Here is a 27766-nt window from a genome sequence, read left to right as displayed (position 1 = left end):
GATTGTTTGGGGCGAACGTCAATGCTGTTACTGTCAATCCTGTTCGTCTAGGCGTATATCATTACGCCTAGACGAACAGGAGCCGAGCAATGCGGGTAAAACCGCGGGGCACAGGTAGTTAATACATACCTAACAAGCTAGGTAATTGAATAGAATCGATAAATCAACAAAACATGCACAAAATGTTCTAAAAATTAAAATAAACTATTATTTATAAACAAATGCTTATAAATAGCATTTAGATACATATTTCTACAGTTAATACAAATGAATTTTAATACTTACAGTGATATCAAAGCAATCTTTCAGCATGTCGGAGTAAACCTCCTCAACCCCCATCCACTGGTAGGATGCCGTGAAATCTTTAAACGTTCCCTCTGAGGCACAACAACGGCACATGCCATCTTTTAAAATAGTCTCCATTATTTATATTTTCACTAACTCACAAATAACACTTATATTACAGTCCACTTATTGAAATAACTTAATAATAAACCAATGCCGTATCACTGCTATTCGATCGAAGCTCCGCCATTTTCTTGACTTTGTAGGCAGACGCGAACGGCGAACGGCGATCGGCAAAACCGCAGAAACCTAAATGTTGCCATGTGCATTATGTACCAAACCAAGTGTACACAATATAAATAGCGAATATTTTTTTAATAACTTAATTTTTACCCTGTGTTTTAACCACGTTTTAACCTTATTAATCACGTATATAACTTAGATCATTAAGTAATAATGATCTAAGACCTATAACCATGTTGTATTATCTGGTGGCAGATTTGTTTGTATCGAAAATTTAGTATAGTTTTATGCAAGAAAGTGGTATAAAACAGTGTGTCCATTTTATTCTCAGGTAATTTATAAATCCTCAGGTTTTTGCTAAGGTTTTAGTATATAATTTATTAGGTTTTAGACAAAGCGGGCGAAGCCGCGGGCGGTAAGCTAGTTTAACTATAAAATAAAAACAAAGTAAAAGCAATAACAATGTGTTTAATTACAAGAATTTTTTAAAATGACCCACCTGTTGCAAAATGCAAATTGCAAGTGCGACATCACCGGAAAAAGTTGTCTTTTGAACGTCTGAACGCCCTTTTATTATTAACGGTTTCTTCTGCTACTCGCAATTTAAATTCTTGGGACATCCTGTAGTGTTTAATATGACGACGCGGTTGGCGCAGTGGTAAAGTAACTGCCTACTGAGCCGACGGTCCCGGGTTCGATCCCCGGTCAGGGCAAATATTTGTGTGATGAACTCAATTATTTGTTCTTGGTTCTGGGTGTTATTAACTATATATATTTATTAAATATTATATTTATCGTCGCCTAGTACCCACAACACAAGCCTTAATTGAGCTTACTGTGGGACTAGGTCGATTTGTGTAATAATGTCCTATAATATTTATTTATTTATTTATTTAATATATACTTAACTATACATTACTTAAATTTTGATGTCTGTGCAGTGTGCACCAGTCATACCTACATATTCTGTGCTACATAATCTAATTTAAAATTAACAATTAGTTTATAGTGAACTCGTCGAAGGTGAGTAGTATATTATTTGATAGTGAATATGTAATTAAACACAATAATTAAATATGTATTGAGTATTTAGCATAATATTATTTAATACTCTGATACCTCACTATCGACTTCGGGCCAGTGCTTAACTTTTAGAACTGGCTAAAAATGGTTTTATTTCTTTGAAAATAGTTTAATATTTTACATACTTTATAAGAAGGGTAGTTCGAACATTGAGCTATTATTACTACGTATAGAGTCGACACCACGTACAAAATCTGTGTGACAAACGCGACGGCCGCGGCGCGGGGCGGCTAGTCAGTCATAGATTAAGCGATGTCATCGACTCACCGGCCTTTATAGGCGAAACTTTGTAAATACTCTGTCTATTTCTTATCAATTAAAAATAATCAATGTAACCAAAATATTATCTAATCTAATAAATAAATTATTAATAAACATATCAATTAAAAACTTTTCAATTAAAACCAATCAATGTAACAAAATAAAATTGATACTACGTAGGTAATTGATTTTCATCGTTCATGAATTAACCTTTTCTCAAATAATATCCACAGAACAATATTTTCTCAATGTTTAAAATTATTATTTTACACTATAAAAATTTACGTCATGTAATATGACTATATAAACATCTTTTAAACACTTGTTCATACCCAATGCCATTTCTTAAATTTTTAGTTTATGACAAATTGACGCAAAATGGCACGCGCCAAAAGTTTTACTCGAACGAAGTTTTTAAAATGATTATCTATGTAGTTAATTACCGTTGAAAAATTGCCTTTGCACTTTGCCATATTATTTGAATTATTGTAACATAGTGCATTATCGTAACACACTCGAGGGCATAATTGATGAATGATGAGTTTCATGTTTTTTTACTTTATTACAAACAAGACATGAACGTGACCGTCGCGCTAAAGTGGCACTAAAGCTGAGTGCAGTGTGGCCGGTTGACCTCTGTTGAGCGGAACATAAGAGATGTAAGCGGTGTCTTCTCCATACGTAGTAATAGTATCTCAATGGGTCCGAAGAAAATTTGGATGCAATCTCTACCATTTCTACCATTTCTACCTTTTTTACAAGTTTTCTACCATCACGATGATTGTCATTTGTCAAACTGTCAATAGATTTGACAATTTGATCACGTCAAAAATAACAAGAATTGCATTGAAGATCTATGCATTTTAGTTGTGATTTATTTGATTGTTATTATTCAAATATTATATAAATATGGACACAAATTCATTATGTCGATGTTGCCTTGCTCGTCCACCGGACAAAGATATAAAGACTACATATACATGTTTGGGAAAAAATGAAATTTACGCCGATATGTTAAAGGAGTGCTTCGAAATTCATGTAATTATTCTTTTGTTTTTATTAAGCTATTGCATAGCTTCTATCGCGGGGACCGAATCGAGAAATTCCGTAACGAAAAACACCTCACGCTCCCACTCCGACGGGCACGGAGGTTTGGCTTGAAGGCATAGCATGCAATAGCTTTACCGCGGCAGTCCCCGAGTGCCACACGTCTTTTTTTATTATTACTAACTAGCATTCTGCAGCTTCATCCGCTTTGTCTTAAAGTTAAAAAATTATATCCTATACCTTCCTCCAGAATCACTGTCTATTAAAAAAATCGCATCAAAAGTTACGTAGTTTTAAGCATACATAGGGACAGACAGACAGCGACAGCGACTTAAAACTATCTAGTGATTTCCACCTTGTATGTATTCTGTGTAGGCTTGCATATATGTATATGTATTTAGCTGTAGTTGCATTTATTTCTTACCATGTAATGGCCTAATAATGGTTTTATTTCTTTGAAAAAAGTTTAATATTATATTTTTAATGAACCAGCAAATTTTTTTTTTTAATGCTGATAAATAATGTCTTTGAATGCTTATATATAAAAAAAGACATTATAAGAGCATGTACCGACCTAATTCTAATAAGGAATAGGTATATTTTTAAATTAGCATAAACTATTAAATTTGTATTCCTCTAAACTTTATTATTTAACTAGCGGTCCGCCCCGGCTTCGCCCGTGGTACATATTTACGTTTTCTCTACATAAGAACCATCCTCGTACTTCAAGGAATATATTAAAAAAAGAATTATCGAAATCGGTTCAGCCGTTCTCGAGTACCAACACATTTACGATTAATTTTTATATATAAGAAGATTAGCCAGGCCCCGCTGTATCACCCGCAGTGCTCCGTTCCTGTTGGTCTTAGCCAAATGATATATAGCCTATAGTCTTCCTTGACAAATGAGCTATCTAACACCGAAAGAATTTTTCAGATTGGAATAGTAGTTCCCGAGATTAGCAAGTTCAAACAAACAAACTCTTCAGCTTTATAATATTAGTAGATATAAATTTTCAAAACAAATTTCCTCAAATGATATCTGTCCATATCAAATTTCCACAATGAAAAAACAAATCAAATCTAATTACTATAAATCGAATCTAAATTTCCACTAATCAAATCAAATCAAATTCACAGATAACAGTGGAACAAATGGAAACTGACAACGGTATATGCGAGGTTTGCATCGCGCGTCTCCGCGACGCGTTCGACTTCAAGCACCAAGTGTTGAGGTGTCAGAAGGACTTGATGAATATGGGTGATAGTGTTAAAGGTTAGTTTTAAACAGACTTCAAGAATAGAGGTTTTTTTTTTATAAAAATAATGTGTTTTAGGGCAGATTTTTCAATCCTTAGTTAATACTTATTCGTCGAATAACATATTAAACTACCATTTCAAAAATGTATCTCTTGCCCGTCTTTGACAGTTTACGGGTGACATTTTAATATTATCGTGTAATACTTTATTGGGCGGATAAGTTTTAACCATGGATTGAAAAATCAGCCCTTAATAAGTTAAATGGTGTAGATAGGTTATCAACATGAGATTAGATCTTCAAAAGCGGTACACACAAAATTTAATGTCTATGTGAGATGGCATGATCCAATTCCTGTGGGTTAAAAAGAGACAACTGCAGTCAATTCTGGCTAATTAGCCACAATTCACCATGGCGGTGAACAACTTTTACTCAATAGATGGCGCGCGGTGTGTCCTTAGACACATAAAACTGAAAGAATAGAATAAATTCGATCGCTCTGGCGGGTCACGAGTCGCCGAGTTGGTCAGGCATCCGCCCCGGATTGGCGTGAAAGGATGCGGGTTCGAGTCCCGCCTCGTGATCGATTTTTTTCCTATTCTTTATTAATTTATAACTTTTACTAAATTTTTATTCGCACACCATATTAATGTGCAAATTTATCTTTTTTCAGCCGAAAAAATATCAGTTATCAAAGAAGAAGTTATGGACGATGATGACTATCTTTTTGGTGAGTATTTTACAAGGTTTTCATTAATTTGCAATTCATACATATATGTGCAGTAATGTAGGTACTTGTGAAATCTTGCAACTAAATATTGAAGCAGCCAATTGCATATTCCCTGCTTTTGTAAAACTGTAGGTATATGTGTGCAATAAAGGATATGTAAATAAAAATAAAATATAAATTTTAAAATATTTAATTAATGTAACTGCTTTACGATATGATCAAATAATTTTGATCATTTCATGAAAAAACTGCGCGTTTAGTTGCTCATATCGAGAAACGATTTCTTTTCATTGATCTACTCAAATCACATCATGATGTGGCCAATAGACTTTCAACCATTTCATGAAATGGTCGTTCATGAAATGCGACCATTTCATGAAATGAGCAAATCTGCGATATGGCCACGACATATACACGATCAGATTCGATGAATATCATGCGTTATTCTAAATCCAACATGACGGCGCGTATCCAAAATGGCATGCATGCATTCCTATAATCAACCGACTTCAAAAAGGAGGAGGTTCTCAATTGAACCCGTATGTTTTTTTTGTATGTATGTTACTCGATTTCTTCACTAATTATGAATGGATTTTAATGATTCTTTTTTTGTTTGGTAGGTCATCATTTAGAGGTGGTCCCATATAAAAGTTATCAAAATTGACTCAGTGGTTGACAGTGGACAAAAAAAAAACAAAAATGAATGGTATATATTGTGGCTGAAGTCTTAGTCGTTTTTTTTTTGTCAAAAATTAATTTTATATGGGTATCAAATAAAAAGGCTTGCTAGGAATAACTTGAAGATAACTAAATCTTTTTTTAAAAAGGTTCACTTTTCTTTATAAATTCATTGTATGTATTTCTATTTTTACTAGCTTTTCCACGCTGTTTTGATGCTTACATACTCTTTAAAGTTTAAACCCCCAACAGGTTAAACCTATATTTGACACTGGGTTTTCAAATTTCATAAAAATATCAACTACTATGCTAAAAAACTTTTTATGTGTAATGGACTTCAAAATATAAGCTTCCTTTTCCATTTTTTTCAGATTTAAACAATGACGATATAATGGCAATAGATTCGACTGCAAGTGGCAAATTAGCTGAAATGCTCGGCCTCGGCGACGTCAGTATAAAGCGTAAAAAGAAATGCAAAACATCGGAAGAATACGACGGTGAGTGCAAACTCTTAAAATAAATCCTACTAATATTATAAATGCGAAAGTTTGTGAGGATGGATGTTTGTTACTATTTCACGCAAATACTACTGGTCCGATTACAATGAAATTTGGTATGTAGGTAGCCTAAGTCCTAGAATAAGATGGGCTACTTTTTATCTCGGAAATCCCACAGGAACGGGAACAATGCGGGTTTATTTTTTTTAAAACGCGGGCGGAAATCTAGTATATTATGTAAATGAATAATAAATATATATAAAAATGAATCGAAAAAGGTCGTAAGCGCATAACTCGAGAACGGCTGAACCGATTTCGATAATTCTTTTTTTATTATATTCCTTGAAGTAGGAGGATGGTTCTTATGTAGAGAAAACGTAAACATGTACCACGGGCGAAGCCGGGGCGGACCGCTAGTAATAAATACAAATCTGAAATTGACAATTACAGAGGTTAGGGTACAGAAGGTGGTCTACGACTACACGCCTCAACCACAGAACCGATTTGGATGAAATTTGGTACAGAAATTAAAATAATGTTTTGTGTTTATGATAGTAACTAACTAATGCATCCTCTAAGAAACCACTTTAGCAATGTAAAATGTCTGATATTGCGTCTTTTTTTTTCAGATTGTGACGATTTACCTCTAAAATTACCCTCCGACTTTCGTATCAAGAAGGATAAAGAAGAAAACGGGGCCATAAGCGTCAGCGACAACTCGAAACACATTTACAACGTGAAAAAGATATTAAAATACTCAAATTGTACACCATTCTTCAATAAAACTTTAAGTGGAATAGTTTGCGCATACTGCAAGATCACATGCGCAAATATAAAAGAATTGAAAACCCACAACGAGGAAAACCACAAAAAAATATACTTGGACAAGAGACTGGACAAAAGTAACCTAGCCGTCAAAATGGATATCACAGACCTACAATGCACACTGTGCCAAAAGAATATAGAAAATATATCGAATCTAAAGAAGCATCTAATGAACGAACACAGCCAGAAATTCTATCCGGATCTCTACGACTATATTTTTGAATTCAAAATAACGGGCGATGAAATACTAAACTGCGCTCTCTGTCACTCAACGTTTGAAACTTTCAAAATGCTGTTACAACACATGAATGGGCATTACCGAAATTATATATGCGAAGTCTGCGATATGGGATTCATAAATCAGCACAGATTGAGAAATCACAAGCGAACACACGAAATTGGCACGTTCAAGTGCTCGTTTTGCGACAAAGTGTTCAGTACTAGAGTGCGGAAACAGTGTCACGAGAAATACACGCATAACACAAGTGCAAGATATACAACGATGTGTCCACACTGCGACAAAACCTTTAATAGTTACTACCAAAGAAATAGGCATATGTTCGACGAGCACAACATAGCAGCGGCTACATACAAATGCAATGTGTGCGACAAATCGTTTATACTAAAGTCTAAATTGACGTCTCATATCAAAAAAGTGCATTTGATGGAGAGGAATCATATATGTCCGGACTGCGGACAAGGGTTCTTCATTAAGCAGTCGTTAGACGAACATATGGTCAAGCATAGCGGTGAAAGGGTGTTCAATTGTACTGTGTGTCATAAGTCGTACGCAAGGAAGAAAACGTTGAGGGAACATATGAGGATACATAATAATGATAGGCGGTTCAAGTGTGGGGTGTGCGGTTATGCGTTCGTGCAAAAGTGTAGTATGAAAAGCCATATGTTATCGAACCACGGTATGTCGCTGACGGAGTTCGAAAATGTGGCCAAAGACATGATTAGTGCGGGTATGCAGTGATTTTTATGTTAAGAGAGGTGATTTTTGAAATGCGGTAATAAAATTGAAGTGAAACTTCTTTAGGCGCGTTGAGAGTAAAATCTCAAGGTCGCGTCAGGGCAGAAACGTCATGGAGTAAGATGATGATTTAGATATCATTGAATCTTGCTAAAGATGTTTCACTTCTGACACGTGGGCTTAACAGACTAGCGCTCCGCCCCGGCTTCGCCCGTGGTACACGTTTACGTTTTCTCTCCATAAGAATAATACTTGTACATCAAGGAATATTATAAAAAAGGATTAACGAAATCGGTTTAGCCGTTGTCGAGTTATGTGCTTAGCAAGACATTCAGCGATTCATTTTTATTATTGATGAAATATTTTTATTTTTTAACATATATTCCGGCTATAAACTGAGACCTATCCTATCTTTTAAATAAGATCAAACTGCACTCAGGGTGTAAGAGCGTATACGCACTATGCGGGTAGCCGCATTGCGGGTAGCCGTCCGGCTGACCGCAAGCACAATTATGTACGTAATATTCATTTCTATGCGCACTGTGCGGTCTGCGGTAGCCGCATCGCAGTGCGCATAGAAATGAATATTACGTACATAATTGTGCTTGCGGTCAGCCGGACGGCTACCCGCAATGCGGCTACCCGCATAGTGCGTATACGCTCTAAATCTAATTAAAAATCGGCTCAGTAGTTTAGTATTCCATCGCGGACAAACAACTTGACACGTAATTTAGAATTACATCGCGGATAAACAACGTGACACGTAATCTATACTAATCTATATGAATATTATAAAGCTGAAGAGTTTGTTTGTTAGAACGCGCTAATCTCGGGAACTACTGGTCCGATTTGAAAAATTCTTTCGGTGTTAGATATTTATCGAGGATTATCCCATTTATCGAGGAAGGCTATAGGCTATCATCTCGCTAAGACCAACAGGAGTTGTGCGTGTAAAACCGTGGAGCACAGCTAGTTTTTATATACAAAGATTTCTTGACAGACTATAATCTCGTCAGTTAGATTTATACTGTTTTTACAGTCTTAGGTGCTTTTCCATTAATGGCAATAGTGTAGCGAGGAATGTGTTTGTAAAAACCAATTATATCGTTTTATTTGGTTTGAAGTTTGAAGCGATACTGTTGGTTACTAGCGGTCCGCCCCGGCTTCGCCCGTGCTACATATTTACGTTATCTCTATTCTCTACATAAGAACCATCCTCGTACTTCAAGGAATATAATAAAAAAATTTATGCGTGTACTTAGAGTACACAAGTAAGACTGCGTAACGCAAAAATGTCACGAGTATGGCGTAACGCAAAAATGTCACGCATACTGCGTAACGCAAAAATGTCACGCGTACGGCGTAACGAAAAAATGTTACACTAAATTTTTGTTTCACTTCAAAAAAAGAATTATCGAAATCGGTTCAGCTGTTCACACGTGATGCCGTGACCAAGGAAAACGGGTTTCATTTTTATATATGTATGTATAAAGATTTAAAAACACATTCTCGGTACACATCCTCGCACATTATTGGTAGAAAGGCACGCTTATGGAGAGAAAACACAAAAAAGAGGCAATAGGGCAGAACAATGTGTACCGGGGCAGCTAGTATAAACATAAAACACGCACATACTTTCTTTAAAATGAAATATTGGTATATCTGTAATATAAATTAAATATCGTTCATTCTGAAAATGTAATATACAATATTATTATTACTCTCGTTAAGTTTTTTTTTATATTTATGTTATTTTTTTATTTATTTGTGTTAATGTTGCAGCCGACTGGTAAAATTAGTAAATGCAAGAGTTATCTTACAGGCATTTAAATACGTAAATGCCGTTTATCAAAAAGACCAGGCTATTAATGAAACATCTGATTTTACCTGTAGGCTGCGACATAAGAAATTAAATTTTCTTATCTAATAGTAAAAATATATTATTTTCCTTTAAAAATATGTTATTTACCTTACCCTTTGTTTTTTTAGGTTACTACATGTATGTATATTGTGTACTTCATAAAACCTATAGCAATGTAAAATGTATATTTTATTTTAAAGGCAAATTTATTTTATGTTAAATTGTTTAAGTCTAATGGTGCTTTTCCACTAATAATGTGCGAGGATGTGTAGCGAGGAATCTATACTAATATTATAAAGCTGAAGAGTTTGTTTGTTTGAACGCGGTAATCTCGGGAACTACTGGTCCGATTTAAAAAATTCTTTCGGTGTTAGAAAGCTCATTTATCGAGGAAGGTTATAGGCTATATATCATCACGCTACGATCAACAGGAGCGGAGCCACGGGGGTGAAACCGCGGGGAGCAGCTAGTGTGTTTATAATGGTCTAAGAGCCCGTGGGAGATCGTCCTTCATATTCTGTATATCAAAAACTATCAGGCAAATAAATTTCATTTGGTTATCAAAAGTATGAAGGTGATGAAAAAAAATTCGATAAAAGTTAATTTAATTAAAAAAAGCCATGACCACTTTTCGATAGGCAAACAATTATAGGCACATTTGTTTATAAAAAATATCTAATAAAAAATACGTCTCATCTTGTTATCAGATCGGTGAAGGACGATCTCCCACGGGCTCTCCTACTATAAAGAATCAATCATATCGCTTATATCGTTTTAACTAGATGTCCGCCCCGGCTTCGCCCGTGGTACATATTTCGCAATAAAAGGTAGCCTATGTCCTTTCTCGGGTATCAAAATATCTCCATACCACATGCAAATTGGTTCAGTAGTTTAGGCGTGATTGAGTAACAGACAGACAGACAGAGTTACTTTCGCATTTATAATATTAGTATGGATTTTGAAGCGTTTAACATTTGAAGTGATAGTATTGGCTATTTACAAAGACTTTCCTCGCTACACATCCTCCCACAAAGCACCCTAAAAAGCACCCTAATATGTAAATACATGTAACTATATAAAAAAATGTGATTATAATTAATAATCGAGTTTACATTTAAATTCGCGGCGCAAAAAATTACAGTAAATCTTCAAAAATTGTATTTTTATATGTACTTGAAGTCAGTGTTATAAGTACCTAATTAATGTCTTGTTAGAGGAAAAAATCTCATCAAAATAACTAGGATTACAGTATCTCTAAAATAACAAAAACCTTGTAAATCAGATCAGTAGTTTTTAAATAGAATACAATACAAAAATACAAGAAATCAAATAATGTTTCTATATTTTTTTATTACAAAAAATCTTGTTTTGATAAGCAGGTATTAAAAAATATAATTTTTATTTATATAGGTGGCGAAATTAAATGTAAACTGGTCATATACTTAGATAGTAGGTATATTAAGAGAAAAAAGAGGTTGATTTTTGTTTTATTTGTAAATTGATAATAAAACATTTTACATAATATGATTTTGTTTCATTTAATCCAAGCTGTCCTGTGTCTTCAATTTTGTATGCGTAGGCTTTGATTGAAGACTTTGATGCCATGGCTATACTACTTGCTCTGTGATGCTATGGAAATTATTTCTGAAACAGGCCCGCGTTGCTAAAACTGAACCAATTATATACCTACCTAACGTTATGTAACGACATTATCCGTGAAAACAATGAATCTATGCAGTAGTTTTTGAGTCCATCGCGAACAGACAGTCGTGACAGAGGACTATGTTTTATAATATTAAGAAAAGTATGTTTGTTTCGCTCGAAAGCGATAATCTTAGTAACCATGGTTCCGATTTGAATAAATATTTCTCTGTTAGATAGTCTATTTATCGAGTGAGGCTACAGGCTTATATATCTAAGGACCGATTCAGTGCGTCGCGGATGACCTACACGGACGCCTATTGGTTCTCATGTCGTTTAAAAATTAAAGATTTGAACGGATTTTAAACACGATTTATTATTACAGAATATCTATGAGATTGACTGTCTCTCCGTGAGCTCGCTGCAAAGTGTGCGAAATGTCATATCGGTCTAAGCATGATATACAATTATACAGCTAACAGTGTAATAATTTTTCAAATCGAACCCGTAGTTCCTGAGATAAGCGCTTTCAAGCAAGCAAACTAACAAAAACTTTTCAGCTTTATTATATTTATTATAGTATAGGTAATTCTGTCTCGTTTACATTTAAAAAAAGTGACAAGGATATCAGACATTTTGTTATTGGTTCAGAAGGTGAAATAAAACACAAAATACAGCAAATAAAAATATATTCAAATTAAATTGACAAATCCAATATTTACACATATACCTACCAACCATTTTCACAAATATACCAATAAATTAAAAATTAAACAAGGTACGACTTACAACTACCTCGACGTCATAATATTATATGCATTCTAAATAAAATTAACTATTATGCAATGACGGCCATTACTGAGATTACTTCAAATACGAATCAAAGTATGTATGTGAAAAACGTCCACAATTATATTGTTTTATTCGTCAATTTTGGCGGCAAATGAAATGTCAAACATAAAAAAAAAAAACAGTTTCGAATATCTAAATTTCTCCATACAAGATTTATTACGAACAAACAATTAAAAACAACTTCGATGCATTTTGCTTATGAGAAAAAAAAATAACATTTATGTACTCATCTTTAAACTTATATAAGAACGCATCTACGTGTAATTTCTAAATATATTTTGTGCACGTATTTTTTTAATTTTTAAAATTTATATAAAAACCTAAGTTTCGTAAACAGCGCACGATATTAGATAAATTTTGCATTTAAATAAATAAACGAGCGTTCTATATTTTGAGGTACGCAAAACCCGCCAGCCCATACATAGCTTAAATTTAACTACTTCATTACATGTATTTTTTTAATCTATAACTAAAATGTCAAGTGTCTTAACCACAATATTATCTATATTAGAAAAAAAAAGGAAACGTCAACTATCAAAAAATATTTTTTTTATCTGTCAAAAATTCTTAATAATCTGTACTCGCTACAATTCAAAGGAATGTTCGAGGCCGCGACGAAAGGTAAGGAATGTTAGAAAATGCAATATTTTCATACAAATTTTTACTTTCCGAGAAATGTTACAACAGTATATTATGTATAATATAGAATATAGATTAATATTGTATTTGAATTGTAGCGAAATTAAGTGCATTTTATACAATAAATATTCCCCAAAATATTTTTACTTTACACAAGTATGTTGTTCCAACTTCGCGAACAGATGGCACCGTACAAAGTTATATTTTTCTTAAATTGCAAAAAGATTCTATTTGCCAGTATCAAGTAAAAACTACATAATATTTATAACTATAAAAATAGCACAGACAAAAAATATTCGAAATACACATTTTTATTACAGCGCCATCTAGCGGCGAACGTCGGAACTGCGTCGTATTACTATATAACTATTTGAGTAAATAAATAGTACAGAGACAAAGCTTCATACAAATCGGTTCCAATGCTAAAAAAAATGACACATGTATAAAAACAGATTTGTTTTTTCAAGATTTTATGTATTTATGAAAAAAAAAAAAAGTTATTTATACATAAGAGATGTTATAAGAAAACTATAATATTATAATTGAATCAAAAGAATAACAAATTTTATTTAATTTATAACTATATTGTTGTTTCTGTAGCAAAGTAGGTAAGAACGTTCCTACATAAATGTTAAAAATATGTTCTGACGATTTATTTGTGCAATTCTAAATGAATAAATAAATGTTTGACTTTGAGTTTACGTTCCTAAGCTTTGCCATGTACTATATATGCACTCATGTTATATATTTAGTTCAAGGGAGACATGTATGTGATATCGTCCCACGGGTGTCTATAAAGGGGTTGTTTCATCCGCTTCTGGTCTAGATAATGGCCGATCAGACCGATCGTACGACCGAGCACGAATAACGCGTTTATGGAGCCCATTTGTATGTAGTTGTTGCCCTCCTCCCTGAAAAAACATTTGGTAATTAGTTTTATGGTATTTAAAAGCTTTTTTTACTGAGAAATTTTAGAAGTTGATTTTAAAAGTATACTAGAGTTGCTTTGGTATGGCAATACCTTATTGTGATCAAACTTTTATTTTATAGTATTCGAATGCTATCTTTTGTAAATGAGATTTTTGTAAGTAATAGCGTTGCTCCGGTATGGCCGAAAGACCCGGGTTCGAACCCCGCTTGGTGATCGCTTTTTTCTATTCTTTAAAAATTTCCCATAGTGAACATTGTTTTTATTGCTAAGGTTGTGACTTGTGACTTCATTTTTATGGAAAACTACAAACAATAATATATCGTCTACGTAAATATTGTTTTACAACGCAACTATTTTACCATCGCCAATATGATGAAAGCGGAAAAGCGAGGTTGCATAGTGGAAATTCGAAAAGAAACATCAATATCTGTAGTGCTATTGTTTATGTCTGTCTGTCTGTCAATACTCACTGCGAGAACAGCTGGCAGTGCCGGAACAGGTCGACCATGGCCGCTGCAACTATTCCGTCCACGTTCAGTATGAGGTTGGGCTTGCGTGTTGTTATAGTATCTATGGTGTACAATCTATTGTACAGCGTGTCAATACTCACTGCGAGAACAGCTGGCAGTGCCGGAACAGATCAACCATGGCTGCTGCAACAATTCCGTCCACGTTCAGTATGAGGTTGGGCTTGCGTGTTGTTATAGTATCTATGGTGTACAATCTATTGTACAGCGTGTCAATACTCACTGCGAGAACAGCTGGCAGTGCCGGAACAGATCGACCATGGCCGCTGCAACAATTCCGTCCACGTTCAGTATGAGGTTGGGCTTCTTGCGTGTTGTTATCGCTTCAACGTCCAACGCGTATCTAGTGACGGGCCACGCGGGCCAACGGGCTGTCACGTAGGCCTTTAGTTCGCGGACTCGGGAGTCCGGGTTGTTTATGGACTTCACTCTGGAATGAGAGGGTATTATTTTAGAATAAATATAAAAAAGTGATGCTTTAGGAATGTTCGCAAAGTACATTGTGAAATCTACATTTTTTCATGTGGGCAAAATGATATCTATACTAATATTATAAAGCTGAAGAGTTTGTTTGTTTTGAACGCGCTAATCTCGGGAACTACTGGTCCGATTTAAAAAATTCTTTCGGTGTTAGACAGCTCATTTATCGAGGAAGGCTATAGGCTATATATCATCACGCTAAGATCAACAGGAGCGGAGTAATGCGAGTGAAACCGCGGGGAACAGCTATTTTTAAATAAAAGTGGTGCTATTGTAAAACATACTACGATTTTTTTAAATAATAGACATCACTTTCGATCAAGTGGCGGGATTTGAACCCACGTCTTTTTAGCCTTGTCTCTCGGCTACTCGTGATCCCGCTAGGCCAATCTAATTTTTTGTACTTTCAATTATTATGTGTCTAAAGGACACCCCGCGCCATCTATTGAGATGATTAAACGGTCTCAACTAACATTATAACAATCTATATCGTACTCGATTTATTTAAATTTATTTTTTAAATGCCTCAAGCATTTTATTAACTTACTAGCTTACTGTCCGCGGCTTCGCCTGCTTTGTCTAAAACCTAGTAAATTATATACTAAAACCTTCCTCTTGAATCACTCTATCTATAAAAAAAAACCGGATCTAAATCAGTTGCGTAGTTTTAAAGATTTAAGCATACAAAGGGACATAGGGCCAGAAAAAGCGACTTTGTTTTATACTATGTAGTGACTAGGAGTCATCCGGAAGCACAAATAAGTTTAAAAACTAATTAATAAATTTGAATTTCAATTCACATTTGAATGTCATTAAACTAAAAATAAAACATACCTATGTCCAATGCCCATAATGAGTTCCCCTTTAGCCCGTTTCTCGTTGACAAACTCCTGCGGGTGTTGTCCCTTGTCGTACGCGGCGCAGAAATCTAACGCGGCCCGGTCTAAAGCGCCGCCGAAACGATCGCCCTGGAGAAAGAAAAAACAATAAAAATAAATAATTTTGTCAAAATGTACATACATTATGCACTAGCCGTTCCCCGCTGTTTCATCCGCATTGCTCCGCTCCTGTTGGTCTTAGCGTGATGATATATAGCCTATAGCCTTCCTCGATAAATGGGCTATCTAACACCGAAAGAATTTTTTTAAATCGGACCAGTAGTTCCCGAGATTAGCGCGTACAAACAAACAAACAATAAAACAAACTCTTCAGCTTTATAATATTAGTATACATTATACAGGGTGGAAAAACGGTACTTGAAATACTAGAGATAGCAAATTTTGCTAAAACGTAACATTCGTTTATTTGTAAAAGAAATAGAACTGCATTTAAAGATTTTCTATAATTCATTTGACGGTCCATGGCCCATAGAAAATTTTCAATAATATGAAGTTGTTTCTTTTTTTCTAATTTTCGCGTAAACTTGCAAAACTATTTAGCATAAGTAACTGTAATAACATATATTTTTTTAAATGTGTCAGTCATATTGGTAGTTTTCCAATTGCAGAGCATAATGGGACTCAGTGGCGCACAATGCCGAATTATGCTGATGCTTAATTGGAACGTGAATTACTTTTCAAATGCACCAAGTATATAATAAAATGTAAGTATATTCCTGTAAACAAATTTGTTTGTAGATTCGAATTCTAAAATGAAATTGTATTCACATTTTAAATGTGAAATATAAAAAAAAGTCAATGTTTGTACCTTCATCCATACTTATATTTATTTTTTTAACACAATTTGAATTAACTTTGATTATTTCGAAAAAACTATAATGAAACGAAAGCTTTCAAAATTTTTCCAACAATTAATAATATTTCTAACGATAATATACATATAAACAAAACATTTCGATCAATGGCATCGATTGCACGCATCAATTCACGCGCATTACTTTTTCTAGTGCTCGATTGTGCGAAGCGTTGCTGTAGTTGAAACATTCAACGTTAAGCATTATGCCGCATAATGCGCTCTAGTGCTGTAATTGGAAAACGGGGGTTATCGAGACGTAATGGCCGCCAATCTATGAGCAAGTCTAGCCTAGTCTATGATCCGTGTCTAGTCTATGGTCAGTGTTCACTCACGATGGTCAGCAGGCCAGAGACAACAGACGAGATGAGGTCCTTGCCGGCTCGAGCGGTGACCATAGTGTTGTGAGCGCCGGAAACAGCCGGTCCATGGTCAGCTGTCACTATGAGAACAAGCTCGAAGAACTTGCAAGCCCACTCGGGTAGTTCGCGTTGGAACCTGGGAAGGAAAGATGAACAAAATTAAATATATAAAAAAATTAGTTGTTTGTAAAGTAGGTTTACGATCGAGATGTTTACGTGATAACGTCTTATCGGTGGCAGCGCTCGAGATGAGACGGGAGATCGGTCCGTCTCTCTCTCGTTATACCTGCGATCGCGATCGTGAGGTTTTGGTGTGACACAAGTTTCTGAACATGTCACACGACTAAAACGATTTTAAAAACGTTATCACGTCAAAACATATTACATTAGAAATAGTATAGCAAATTATCTAATTATTGACTTATGAATTATGATCATTATAATATTGACATGCATTAAAACCTGACCTTTGTAATAAAATGAAATTATTAAAAAGAGCAACTATGGAGTTTCTGCCGATTCTTCTCCATAGATACTGCTTTCCGAATCGGTGGTAAATGTTAAAAATACTTATGTAATGACGATTCGAAAGTGCTACTAAATAGTAGTCTAATTGAATAAATGAATGTTTGAGTTCGAGTTTGAGTTCAATAAGGTCCAACTCACCACAGCAGGCTGATAGTGCCGCCCACGCCCAACTGCCGCTCGAGCACTTGGCTGATCGGCACACCGCAGTAACTCAACTCTTGACCACGCTCGTCGCATATTGTGCTTATGAAAGCGGCCGGTTTGCGGATCAGACCGAGTTTCTGAAAAAAAATAAAAAAAATAATGAAATAGTAAAAATAGTGACAAAAAATGAATAACTAGATATAGCAATTATGCTCAAAAATAGTCCAAAATAGGAAAAATTTGAAAAAATATATTTTGGTGATTATATAAGTGATGGCGCGGAAGAAGACGAACGCATTACATTATATTGTATTACGATTTTGAGACAATATACGTCTTAAAATCATCCCCTGAGTTTTATAATTGTAACCCTAATCGCCTACACAATGTATAGATATTTTCTATTACTTAATACTATTATAAAGGCGAAAGTTTGTAAGTATGGATGTATGGATGTTTGTTACTCATTCACGTAAAAACTACTGAACCGATTACAATGAAATTTAGCACGCATATAGAGGGTAACATGGATTAACACATAGGATAGGTTTTATCCCGGAAATCCCACGGGAACGGGAACTATGCGGGTTTTCCTTTGAAAATGCGGGCGAAGCTGCGGGCGGAAATCTAGTAGAAAATAATGGCATTACATAGACTCGCGATCACGCGCATAAACAGTCCGAAGTAACACTGTGCCTACGCATGTGCAAGGCACAGTATTCGTATGTGAAATGCAACAGAATCTAAACATTATTTCCAGGAATTAAGGTGTTAAATTTCAATGAACTTTTTATATTTTTTACTTTTACATTTACTTTTTTGCGCATAAAAAATTATTGAGTGTAAATACTAAATACGAATTCTTAGTATTATTGTAATACATATTATAATTAATCGATGTCGAAACATATCTCATAAGAACAACTTCAAATATTTTAAATAGGAATTATAAATTTCAAGTAACTACAATACAAAAACATTTTTTTTTAGAAAACTGCTCGATTTAATACATCCAAAGAGTCCAATCAAAGAATCCGTAAAACAGACATGCATCTGCTCCATACCCCTTAGGCGCGGGTCAAACACGCGCGGCTTGGCGCGGGCGTGCCATAAGCGCACCTCTTGAATCTGTTTTGCACCACGTGCTTCTTATACATTTTGTATGAAAGAATTTTGGACAGGCGTCGAGGCGGCACGCCACGCCACTAAGGCAACATAGGCTACCTTTTATTGCGAAATATGTACCACGGGCGAAGCCGGGGCGGACCACTAGTACAATATAAATTTTGTGTTATTTTAACCTTCTTTTCTTCCATCATTACACCAGTACTACTTTAAAATTACTTTAAAAGTAGATACTATAAAATTTCCCAAGTAAATTCCAACATTTCCAACAAAGATATATTTGCAATCGTGGGGTATCCTCGCTATTTACTTACAAGGAATTATCAAAACAAAGTCGTTACTTTCAAATTAATGTTAATCTCTTTTAGCACAAAAAACATAATTTTACTAAATTATGCATGAAGAAAATGCATTTAACCACTCTATATAAATATCATTTTCGGACGCCAACAGCGCGCCCGATGCGCGCCGCGCCGCTTGTATATGTCCCGCGCCTAAGGGGGGCATGGGGTATTATTTCTATACTAGTTTACTCACCCTGGCCCAGTCGTAATCCATCGGCACCTTTGGAGGCTCGACCTCCTCTTTGACGATAATTTTTCCCTCCTTCACCAATTTGTCGTACACCTGTTAATGTAAAATAATTTTATTTGTAGCGAAATTTCATAAATATTTGTTTTTTGTAAATAATATCTTGCAAAATCTATAACAAGGATTTTTCTAGATAAACATAAATTTAAAGAATAGAAAAAATTCGATCACTCAGCGGGACTCGAACCCGCATCTTTTCACACTAAACCGGGGCGAATGCCTGACCAACTCAGCCACTCATGACCCGCCAGAGCGATCGAATTTATTCTATTCTTACAGTTTTGTGTCTAAGGGACACACCGCGCGAGATCTATTTACTATCTAGGTACTTTGGTATGAGCTAGTGTCATCGTGATGAACTTTCGCGGCCAGTGATGTAACTTGAATATTTTAAAAGAACAATATATTGTGAGCAAAAGTTATTATGGACATAAATCTCGAAACATATTAGGAACAGAGATATTTGGTTTTGTATTATTCATTTATCTAGAATCTAGATGATTTATTATAAGATTTTTCTGAGCTTTTTAAAGTTTCCCCTTTATTTATTTAAGAATTCTAATCAAAACTTTGTATATGAACGCTTATATACGCAACATATTGCTCTTTTAAAATATCCAAATTTCATCACTTTGCCGCGAAAGTTCATCACGACGCCACCTTTACCCAAACCCCTTTATAAAGCATTTGAATGCCATAAAACCAAAAAAAAGACGGGTTGCACTCCGGGGGTGCCGGCAGAAGTGAAAACTTGATTATTAACGTTGAGCTTGTTTGATATTTTGGAATGGTATCCGTCTTACGCTTTTTCGATCAGGTCACGTGTCCTGACGCGAGTTTAAGATTTTATACCCATTACAGAAAAAGTGCTCAACGCCGCTACAGAAGTTTTCACTTCAAAAAATAATTTAAATAAAACTTATGACGTCACCGAGCGTCACCAACCTGTCTCACAGCGTCACCCAGCGTATCGAACGACGCTGGCACGGTGACACCGTACTGTTTGAGCGACGCGTTCTTAGCGGCCGCTTTTTCTAGCGCAGAACCCGCGAGCGAACCCGCGTGACCGAACTGTACTTCGGACGTGAACATGTCTGCGGACAAAATGATAAATAAAATATTTTTTTAAATAAATAAATATTTCGGCACTATTTTCACACACGGCCCGATTTGATCCCATACTAAGCTTTCGCTTGTATTATGGAAACCAGATAAACATACGTATCGCGCAGCACACGTGGTACTCCCTCCCCCCCCACGACCCACTCACCGGAACAAGTGCCGATACACCAAGCGACCATGGGTTTGGCGATCAAACCGTCCCGTATCGCGCTTCACAGGTGGTACTCCTTGTCCACTGTTTCCCCTCTACTTCTCCTCATTTCCCCACTACTTCTCCCCATTTCCCCTCTACGTCTCCCCATTTCCCCACTACTTCTCCCCATTTCCCCACTGCTTCTCCCCATTTCCCCAATGCTTCTCCCCATTTCCCCAATGCTTCTCCCCATTTCCCCACTACTTATCCCCATTTCCCCACTACTTCTCCCCATTTCCCCACTACTTCTCCCCATTTCCCCACAACTTCTCCTCATTTCCCCACCACTTCTCATCATTTCCCCATTACTTCTGCCCATTACCCCGCTACTTCTAATGGGGAGAACCCCATTTCCCCACTACTTCTCCCCATTTCCCCGCTCCTAGCGTCCCGTATCGCGCGTCACAGGTGGTACTCCTTGCCCACTATTTCCCCACTACTTCTCCCCATTTCCCCCACTACTTCTCCCCATTTCCCCACTACTTCTCCCCATTACCCCGCTACTTCTCCCCATTTCCCCACTACTTCTCCCCATTCTCCCACTACTTCTCCCCATTTCCCACTACTTCTCCCCATTTCCCCACTACTTCTCCCCGTTTCCCCACTACTTCTCCCCGTTTCCCCACTACTTCTCCCCATGTCCCCACTACTTCTCCCCATTTCCTCACTACTTCTCCCCATTCCCCCACTACTTCTCCCCATTTCCCCGCTACTTCTCCCCATTTCCCCACTACTTCTCCCCATTACCCCGCTACTTCTCCCCATTTCCCCACTATTTCTCCCCATTCTCCCACTACTTCTCCCCATTTCCCACTACTTCTCCCCGTTTCCCCACTACTTCTCCCCGTTTCCCCACTACTTCTCCTCATGTCCCCACTACTTCTCCCCATTTCCTCACTACTTCTCCCCATTCCCCCACTACTTCTCCCCATTTCCCCGCTACTTCTCCCCTTTCCCCACTACTTCTCCCCATTTCCCACTTCTTCTCCCCATTTCCCCACTACTTCTCCCCGTTTCCCCGCTACTACTCCCCATGTCCCCACTACTTCTCCCCATTTTCCCACTATTTCTCCCCATTTCCCCACTACTTCTCCCCACTTCCCCACCCATTCTCCCCATTCCCCCCTCCCCCCACTCACCGGAACAAGTGCCGATACACCAAGCGACCATGGGTTTGGTGATCAGACCATCCCGTATCGCGCGGCATACGTGGTACTCCTCAACGCCGCCCACTTCGCCGAGCAGCACTAGCATCTTGACGTTCGGATCCGCTTCGAATCTGTTAGAATTAGTAAAAAAATTAATGATTTAAGAAATGTTGTGTGGTTTTACGAAACCACGGTAAAAGTGAAACTTAGGCACAAAATTATCGTATTTGTACGATAATGACTCCGAACACTGCTTTATACCTACTCGGCAGCCGACCGTCACGCGACATGCGCTACAGACCAAAAAGTTTGAGACAATGTAATAAAAGTTTCACTTTAATACATTGACATTGAAGATTTTGACGGATTTTAAACGCGATTTATTCATTACTAGCTGCGCTCCGCGGTTTCACCCGCGTGGCTTCGTTACAGACATCACAAAAAAAAACATCACTCATTAAGAAAATTACATTAATAAGAACAAAGAAGCCTCCATTTGTTATTTTATTTTAATTATAATATACAAAAAACCGTTCAAACAGTGAAAAATATTTAAAAAAAAAAATAAATAATTTACCTCAGAAACAATTTTAGGAATATCGGTTAAAAATAAAATAAAACGCCGAAATTAAGAGGAGGCTTCCTAAATTTTATGTGAATTTGCATTAATATTCTGAAACAGTCACACATACAATCAAAATGGAACTTTAGTATATGATTTATTGGGTCTTTTTCTTTCCATGTACAAGACAGTTACGTAATTGTAACATTTTCGCTCGATTCATTTTTTAATCAAAAATTATGCCTTTTTTAAGGATTATTACATTTTTTAACTTTTGAACTTTATGCCTAAAATAAATGTTAACAGTAAGAGAATATAGTTTACTATCCAATCCCAAGATATTTTTTCTATAGACCAATTATTACTTTAGTTATAAACGAAATACGAATTGAGACTTACGAGATTTAGTTTCGAGCTCTAACGCGATCAAAAAGCGCACGCGATATTGAACTTTATTACCACTGTGTTAGCGTCTAGTACCGTAGCGGTCTAACCGGTCTCTCAGTGTCAGAAATTATGTTAGGGAGCCCTCTCTTAACCCCTACGAACTATAAAAACACTTTTTTTTAGGTATTCCCAAAAATAAAAAATATTGTGTGGTTTTATGAAACCACGGTAAAAGTGAAACTTAGGTATACAATTATCGTATTTGTACGATAATTATCGTACGGTTCGACCGTCACGCGACATGCGCTACACAGACCAAAAAGTTTGAGACGATGTAATAAAAGTTTCACTTTAATAACTCACCTCAACAGATGATCAATGAACGTGGTCCCCGGATACCTGTCACCACCGATAGCGACACCTTCACAAACGCCGTCCGCGTTTTTCGATAAAATGTTGTTAAGTTCGTTACTCATACCTCCGGAACGGGACACGTAGGCCACGCTGTGAACAAAAAAGACGGGATTTAAATATATTAACAGGTTAATTATAAATAAAGTAATTAATGTAGCCTATCACATTTTTGATGATAATAATTTACAACGACAACTTATACGTCAAAATACGAGGCGTGCGAAAGAAACATACATACATACACTCGATAAACATAACCCTCCTTTGGCAGTCGGGTTAAATACGTTCGATAACCGCTCTCAAACACTCAACAAACGCACAAAAAATCGCAGTCAGAAAAAAAACGCCCAACAAACGTGCTAAAAACGCTTGATAAACGCACAAAAAAACGTCCATCAACGCTCAACAAACGCTCAAAAAACGCTCCAACTAACCTGCCAGGTCTATACAACTTGCTATCAATAATATTGTCAATAACCAACAAACGTCCAAAAAATGCTCCAAAAACGCTGAAAAAACGCTTAAAAACGTCAAAAAAAAAGACGCTCAAACTCACCTGCCAGGTCTATACAACTTGCTATCAATGATATTATCGATCATGCCAGCTGTGTTGCCAATTTTGAAGCAACCAGGCTTAATTCCACCCACTGTGGCCGGCCCGATTATGTTCACCTGAAAATATAAATAATAACAATTAAAACACAACATTATTACTTTATCTTTTTACTTGTTACGTCCCGGCCTTAACAGCAAACTGCTGACTACGCCGTTCCAATGGGAACGGAATGCGAGCGTGGTTTTGTTGTGTTAGTTTTAAAACTTCTTAAGAATAATTATTAAATATGTATAATGATTCCTTAACTCCGGTTTGCACCGAGCAGACATGTGTGTAAAAGTTTCATTTTAATTATTAAATGTAGTTTATAAAGTAAATCTAATTTTCTTTTGGGGCCTCCGGCTGTGGGAAATGTAATTTACTCATTGATATGAATCTAAAAATAAATTACTCATCAAATTGTAAATAAAAAATTTTATATTTTATATTGTAATTATGTTTTGTAGAAATAATTATTATAAGTTAAAATTCATCTCTAACTGCAGTGCACTACATGCAGACTAAATGAAAAACTCAAAACTCTTTTTTTATAATTGGAGAATATGCAAAATATGGCAAATGCCAATGTAAATACAGCTTGAAACAAATGTAATAACTACATAACAGGGCCGATATCAATAATTATTTAACCAACGGAAAATTAAACTTCCCCTGAGTCATATTATAGACTAGCTGTTGCCCGCAGCTTCGCCTGCGTGGAAATGATAAAAAAAAAATATTGTTAATTGTTGTGATATAATATTCATGGTACAAACTTTCATCCCCTATTTTATCCCCTTGGGGGTAGAATTAATCAAAATCCTTTCTTAGCAGATGCCTACGTCCTATCATCTACCTATATGCCAAATTTTAGCCCAATCTGTCCAGTGGTTTGGGCTGTGCGTTGATATATCACAATGTCTGTCTTTGAGTTTTATATATTTAGACTATACTATTTCATTTTTATCCCAGATCCAAAGTCGAAAGTGATACATAATTTAGGAAGTTCGTGTTAGTTACACCTTCTTAGGTTTTGTCAACGCGTATAAATAATTAATAAAGATAATATATTAAAAAAATTGAAATATAAAAAAATACTTACGCCTCTTGCATCAGCCAATTTGATGATTTTCCTCGTCATGTTCTCGGGGATTCCCTCAGCAATGATCACAACTGTGTTTATTTGTGGATGTTGCATCGCCTGTGACATACATACATACAAAATTATTATATAATTACATAGAATATATCGGCAAGAATAGACTTCCGAAAGAAAAATTTCGATAACGAAGCGGGATTCGAACCCGCGTCTTTTACCTAAAATGGACTTATTCACACATGTAAAAAATATATTGTACTAGAAAAACATAATTTATAAGTGGCTTTATATTCAACTAGCTCTGCTTCGCGGTTTTACCCGCAGAGCTCCGCTCCTGTTGGTCTTAGCGTGATGATATATAGCCTATAGCCTTCCTCGATAAATGGGCTATCTAACACCGAATGAATTTTTCAAATCGGACTAGTACTTCCTAAGATTAGCGCGTTCAAACAAAAGAACAAACAAACTCTTCAGCTTTGTAATATTAATATATAAATACATATTAAGTAATTTTAAAATAGTTTTTTCGTAGTAAACTTTTATATTTCTTGTGTATTTTTTTTGTTTATATGTTTAATTTTTACTGCGAATAAATTCTTATTCTATTCTATTCTAAATTTGTTTATTATTATTATATTATAATATATTCCAAACCTGAATAGTGCTATCATAAGCAGATCTCAAAGACGCAAAGTTGACCAAAACCGTGGCCTCTTGATGCTTCCGCATTGCTACATCCATGTCGCAGAATACTGTAAAATAATAATTAATAGAGTTAAGAAAAAAACTAAAAATATACGAATAAAGTCGTGAAGTTATTGTATTGTCACCAATCCTTGATAAGTGTACAAAGTTTGAATTAAATCTGTCCGTTTAAAGTGAGTCTAAATCGATAAAGTAGTCAGTTTCATTCAAACATACAGATGAAGCTAATAAAAGATTGTTAAAAAACATTATATTATAAAATACTAGGTGTACCCCGCGGTTTTACCCGCATTCCTCCGCTCCTATTGGTCTTAGCGTGATGATATAGCCTATAGCCTTCCTCGATAAATGGGCTATCTAACACCGAAATAATTTTTCAAATCAACACTAATTCCTGAGATTAGCACGTTCAAATAAACAAACCAACACTTCGGCTTTATAATCCATACTAAATACTAATATTATAAATGCGAAAGTAACTCTGTCTGTCTGTCTGTTACTCAATCACGCCTAAACTACTGAACCAATTTGCATGAAATTTGGTATGGAGATATTTTGATACCCGAGAAAGGACATAGGCTACCTTTTATTGCGAAATATGTACCACGGGCGAAGCCGGGGCGGACCACTAGTATTAGTATAGATATAAAAATCAACTCACCGGGTATAAAAACTTCCTTGTTCCCGAAGTAATATTTCTGCTTATGATCAGCCGTGAACGGATACACTATCGCCACGACGGACGGTTCCGCGCGACGGCATATGTAGTCGAAGTCGAGCATGCCCTGAAATGTATCAAGTATATAATTAATAAAAAAATAAGAAGAAAATCCTTTTTTATATTATCCAATTTGAGATGCCATTTTTATTTAGAACGTAATGTAAGAAGTATTCATTATTAATATCAATTTTATTTTGTAGCAAACACATACTAATATAATTATTTGGAAGGTAGACTAGCTCTAGACAAGAAAGTACCTAAAAACTAACCCAGATCCCATATTATTATTCCCAGGTGACCATATTATTTGGTGTCTGCGAGTAGATCTAGATGAAAAAACTGCAAATAACCTGGAAAATCTAGTCAAAACTTCCAAAAACCTCGAAAATCGGGGAAAAGCACCCAAAAAAACGCTATAAAACTCCCAAAAACGCGAAAAAATCTGTAAAAACGTGCAAAAAATCTACAAATCCCACCTGTATAGCTCTATTCTGCATGCCCCACACGATCGCCTTGGTCCTATCACTGAACAGCGGTCGTGCGGTCGACGTCTGTTGGCCCAGGTCCATTCTGGTCGGCGCTTGTGAGCAGACTAGGTCCAGGAGTTGGTTTGTAAGTTCTGGTAACTCGATTTGTGGCGCTGGCTGTAAGGAGAAAGTATAATCATTTTATTTATTAAATCGAATAGAAGAATATATAGTAGTAGTATAAGCATGGACTAATAGAATCTAAAGAGGACTGATGATTGACATACTAGAGATCGTACCCCGTAATTTCAGCTTATTGCTAGATGGCGCTCTCATTTGAGCTTATTATTTAATTTGCAGTTTTAAAAGCGCCACCTAGTGACCAATTTTAGAACTAAGGAAACAGCAAACTATCGATTTTCAATTATTACATCTAGAGGGCGTTGTTTTAAAAACTCCGGTGTTTTTGAATTATTATTTTAGTTTTTGAGTGTAGTGAGTACCTCTATTACGATTTCGACACCCACTACAAACATTCGACATAGTGATCAGAGTAGTGTATATAATATAATTATATTATATATATTCTTTATTTTCTGTTAAAAAAATGTCTATATCTTTTTTCTTCTTAAGTATTCCCTTGTAAACAGTATTATTTATATGACCATAAAATACGGGAAAAGAAAAAAAAATGTGGATGTACAGCGATGATTTGAACCAGCATCTATCGATTTTAAAGTACGAGACTCAGTCAACACAGCTACTGGCACTTATACGTCTTACATTGAAATTTATGCTCTAATTGTTCGAGTATTTCTTTGATAAATACAGTTCATAGCAACGCGGTGGTGGAGCATCTTAAGGAAGTGAGTACCTTTAATAAGATTTCGACACCCACTACAAACATTCAACATAGTGATCAGAGTAGTGTATATAATATATATTAGTTATATATATTCTTTATTTTCTGTTAAAAAAAATGTCTTATCTTTTTTCTTCTTTTTCTTCTTTCTCTCTTGTAAACAGTATTATTTATAT

At 35.8% G+C, this 27766-nt stretch overlaps 3 protein-coding genes and 1 pseudogene across 16 annotated transcripts in view; 2 read left to right on the top strand and 2 right to left on the bottom strand.

Moving 5' to 3' along the window:
• LOC149896195 (zinc finger protein 639-like) overlaps positions 1-585 on the bottom strand; it is a 79825-nt gene extending 79240 nt beyond the window's left edge. For 10 of the 12 annotated variants that reach the window (XM_090117923.1, XM_090117921.1, XM_090117925.1 and 7 more), the window contains exon 1: positions 286-585. In XM_090117923.1, the coding sequence (XP_089974049.1) occupies positions 286-423 (138 nt within the window). In that variant the 5' untranslated portion in view covers positions 424-585. The remainder of the gene's footprint in view (positions 1-285) is intronic. The other 2 variants (XM_090117918.1, XM_090117927.1) reach the window with 1 other exon arrangement.
• Positions 1-27766, top strand: part of LOC149896180 (uncharacterized) — a 257603-nt pseudogene that overhangs the window by 19298 nt on the left and 210539 nt on the right.
• LOC149896194 (uncharacterized) lies at positions 70-8256 on the top strand. 2 transcript variants are annotated; one of them, XM_090117931.1, is made up of 5 exons: positions 70-114; positions 4059-4194; positions 4850-4906; positions 5956-6081; positions 6711-8256. In XM_090117931.1, exons 2-5 carry the CDS (start codon positions 4074-4076, stop codon positions 7883-7885), a joined length of 1479 nt encoding a protein of 492 aa, XP_089974057.1. In that variant the 5' UTR covers positions 70-114; positions 4059-4073; the 3' UTR covers positions 7886-8256. The 2 variants fall into 2 exon arrangements, with proteins under 2 accessions (XP_089974057.1, XP_089974056.1); XM_090117930.1 differs by lacking the exon at positions 70-114 and adding an exon at positions 2706-2910.
• ATPCL (ATP-citrate synthase) overlaps positions 13362-27766 on the bottom strand; it is a 59717-nt gene continuing 45312 nt past the window's right edge. For both annotated transcript variants that reach the window (XM_090118278.1, XM_090118277.1), the window contains exons 11-24: positions 26738-26905; positions 26202-26325; positions 25490-25587; positions 24839-24937; positions 23698-23813; positions 23091-23231; positions 21770-21909; positions 20261-20409; positions 19262-19351; positions 17594-17736; positions 16901-17063; positions 15648-15781; positions 14557-14763; positions 13362-13786 (exon numbers count right to left, since the gene is read on the bottom strand). In XM_090118278.1, coding sequence (XP_089974404.1) covers positions 13624-13786; positions 14557-14763; positions 15648-15781; positions 16901-17063; positions 17594-17736; positions 19262-19351; positions 20261-20409; positions 21770-21909; positions 23091-23231; positions 23698-23813; positions 24839-24937; positions 25490-25587; positions 26202-26325; positions 26738-26905 — 1935 coding nt within the window. In that variant the 3' untranslated portion in view covers positions 13362-13623. The remainder of the gene's footprint in view (positions 13787-14556; positions 14764-15647; positions 15782-16900; positions 17064-17593; positions 17737-19261; positions 19352-20260; positions 20410-21769; positions 21910-23090; positions 23232-23697; positions 23814-24838; positions 24938-25489; positions 25588-26201; positions 26326-26737; positions 26906-27766) is intronic.

This window comes from Colias eurytheme, chromosome 29 (assembly GCF_061535395.1).
Source record: "Colias eurytheme isolate Ceu_HAF_F1 chromosome 29, ilColEury1 Martin Lab GWU primary, whole genome shotgun sequence".
Taxonomy (NCBI): Eukaryota; Metazoa; Arthropoda; class Insecta; order Lepidoptera; family Pieridae; genus Colias; species Colias eurytheme.
This window is presented reverse-complemented; position numbering and strand designations above follow the sequence as displayed.

What these genes read in the sequence shown, in the direction of transcription:
- LOC149896194 (XM_090117930.1), top strand. Translation starts at nt 2,782, where the DNA reads ATGGACACAAATTCATTATGTCGATGTTGCCTTGCTCGTCCACCGGAC. An exon ending in AGGAGTGCTTCGAAATTCAT is followed by an intron (nt 2,911 to 4,058) that starts GTAATTATTCTT and finishes TCAAATTCACAG; the next exon opens with ATAACAGTGGAACAAATGGA. An exon ending in TATGGGTGATAGTGTTAAAG is followed by an intron (nt 4,195 to 4,849) that starts GTTAGTTTTAAA and finishes ATCTTTTTTCAG; the next exon opens with CCGAAAAAATATCAGTTATC.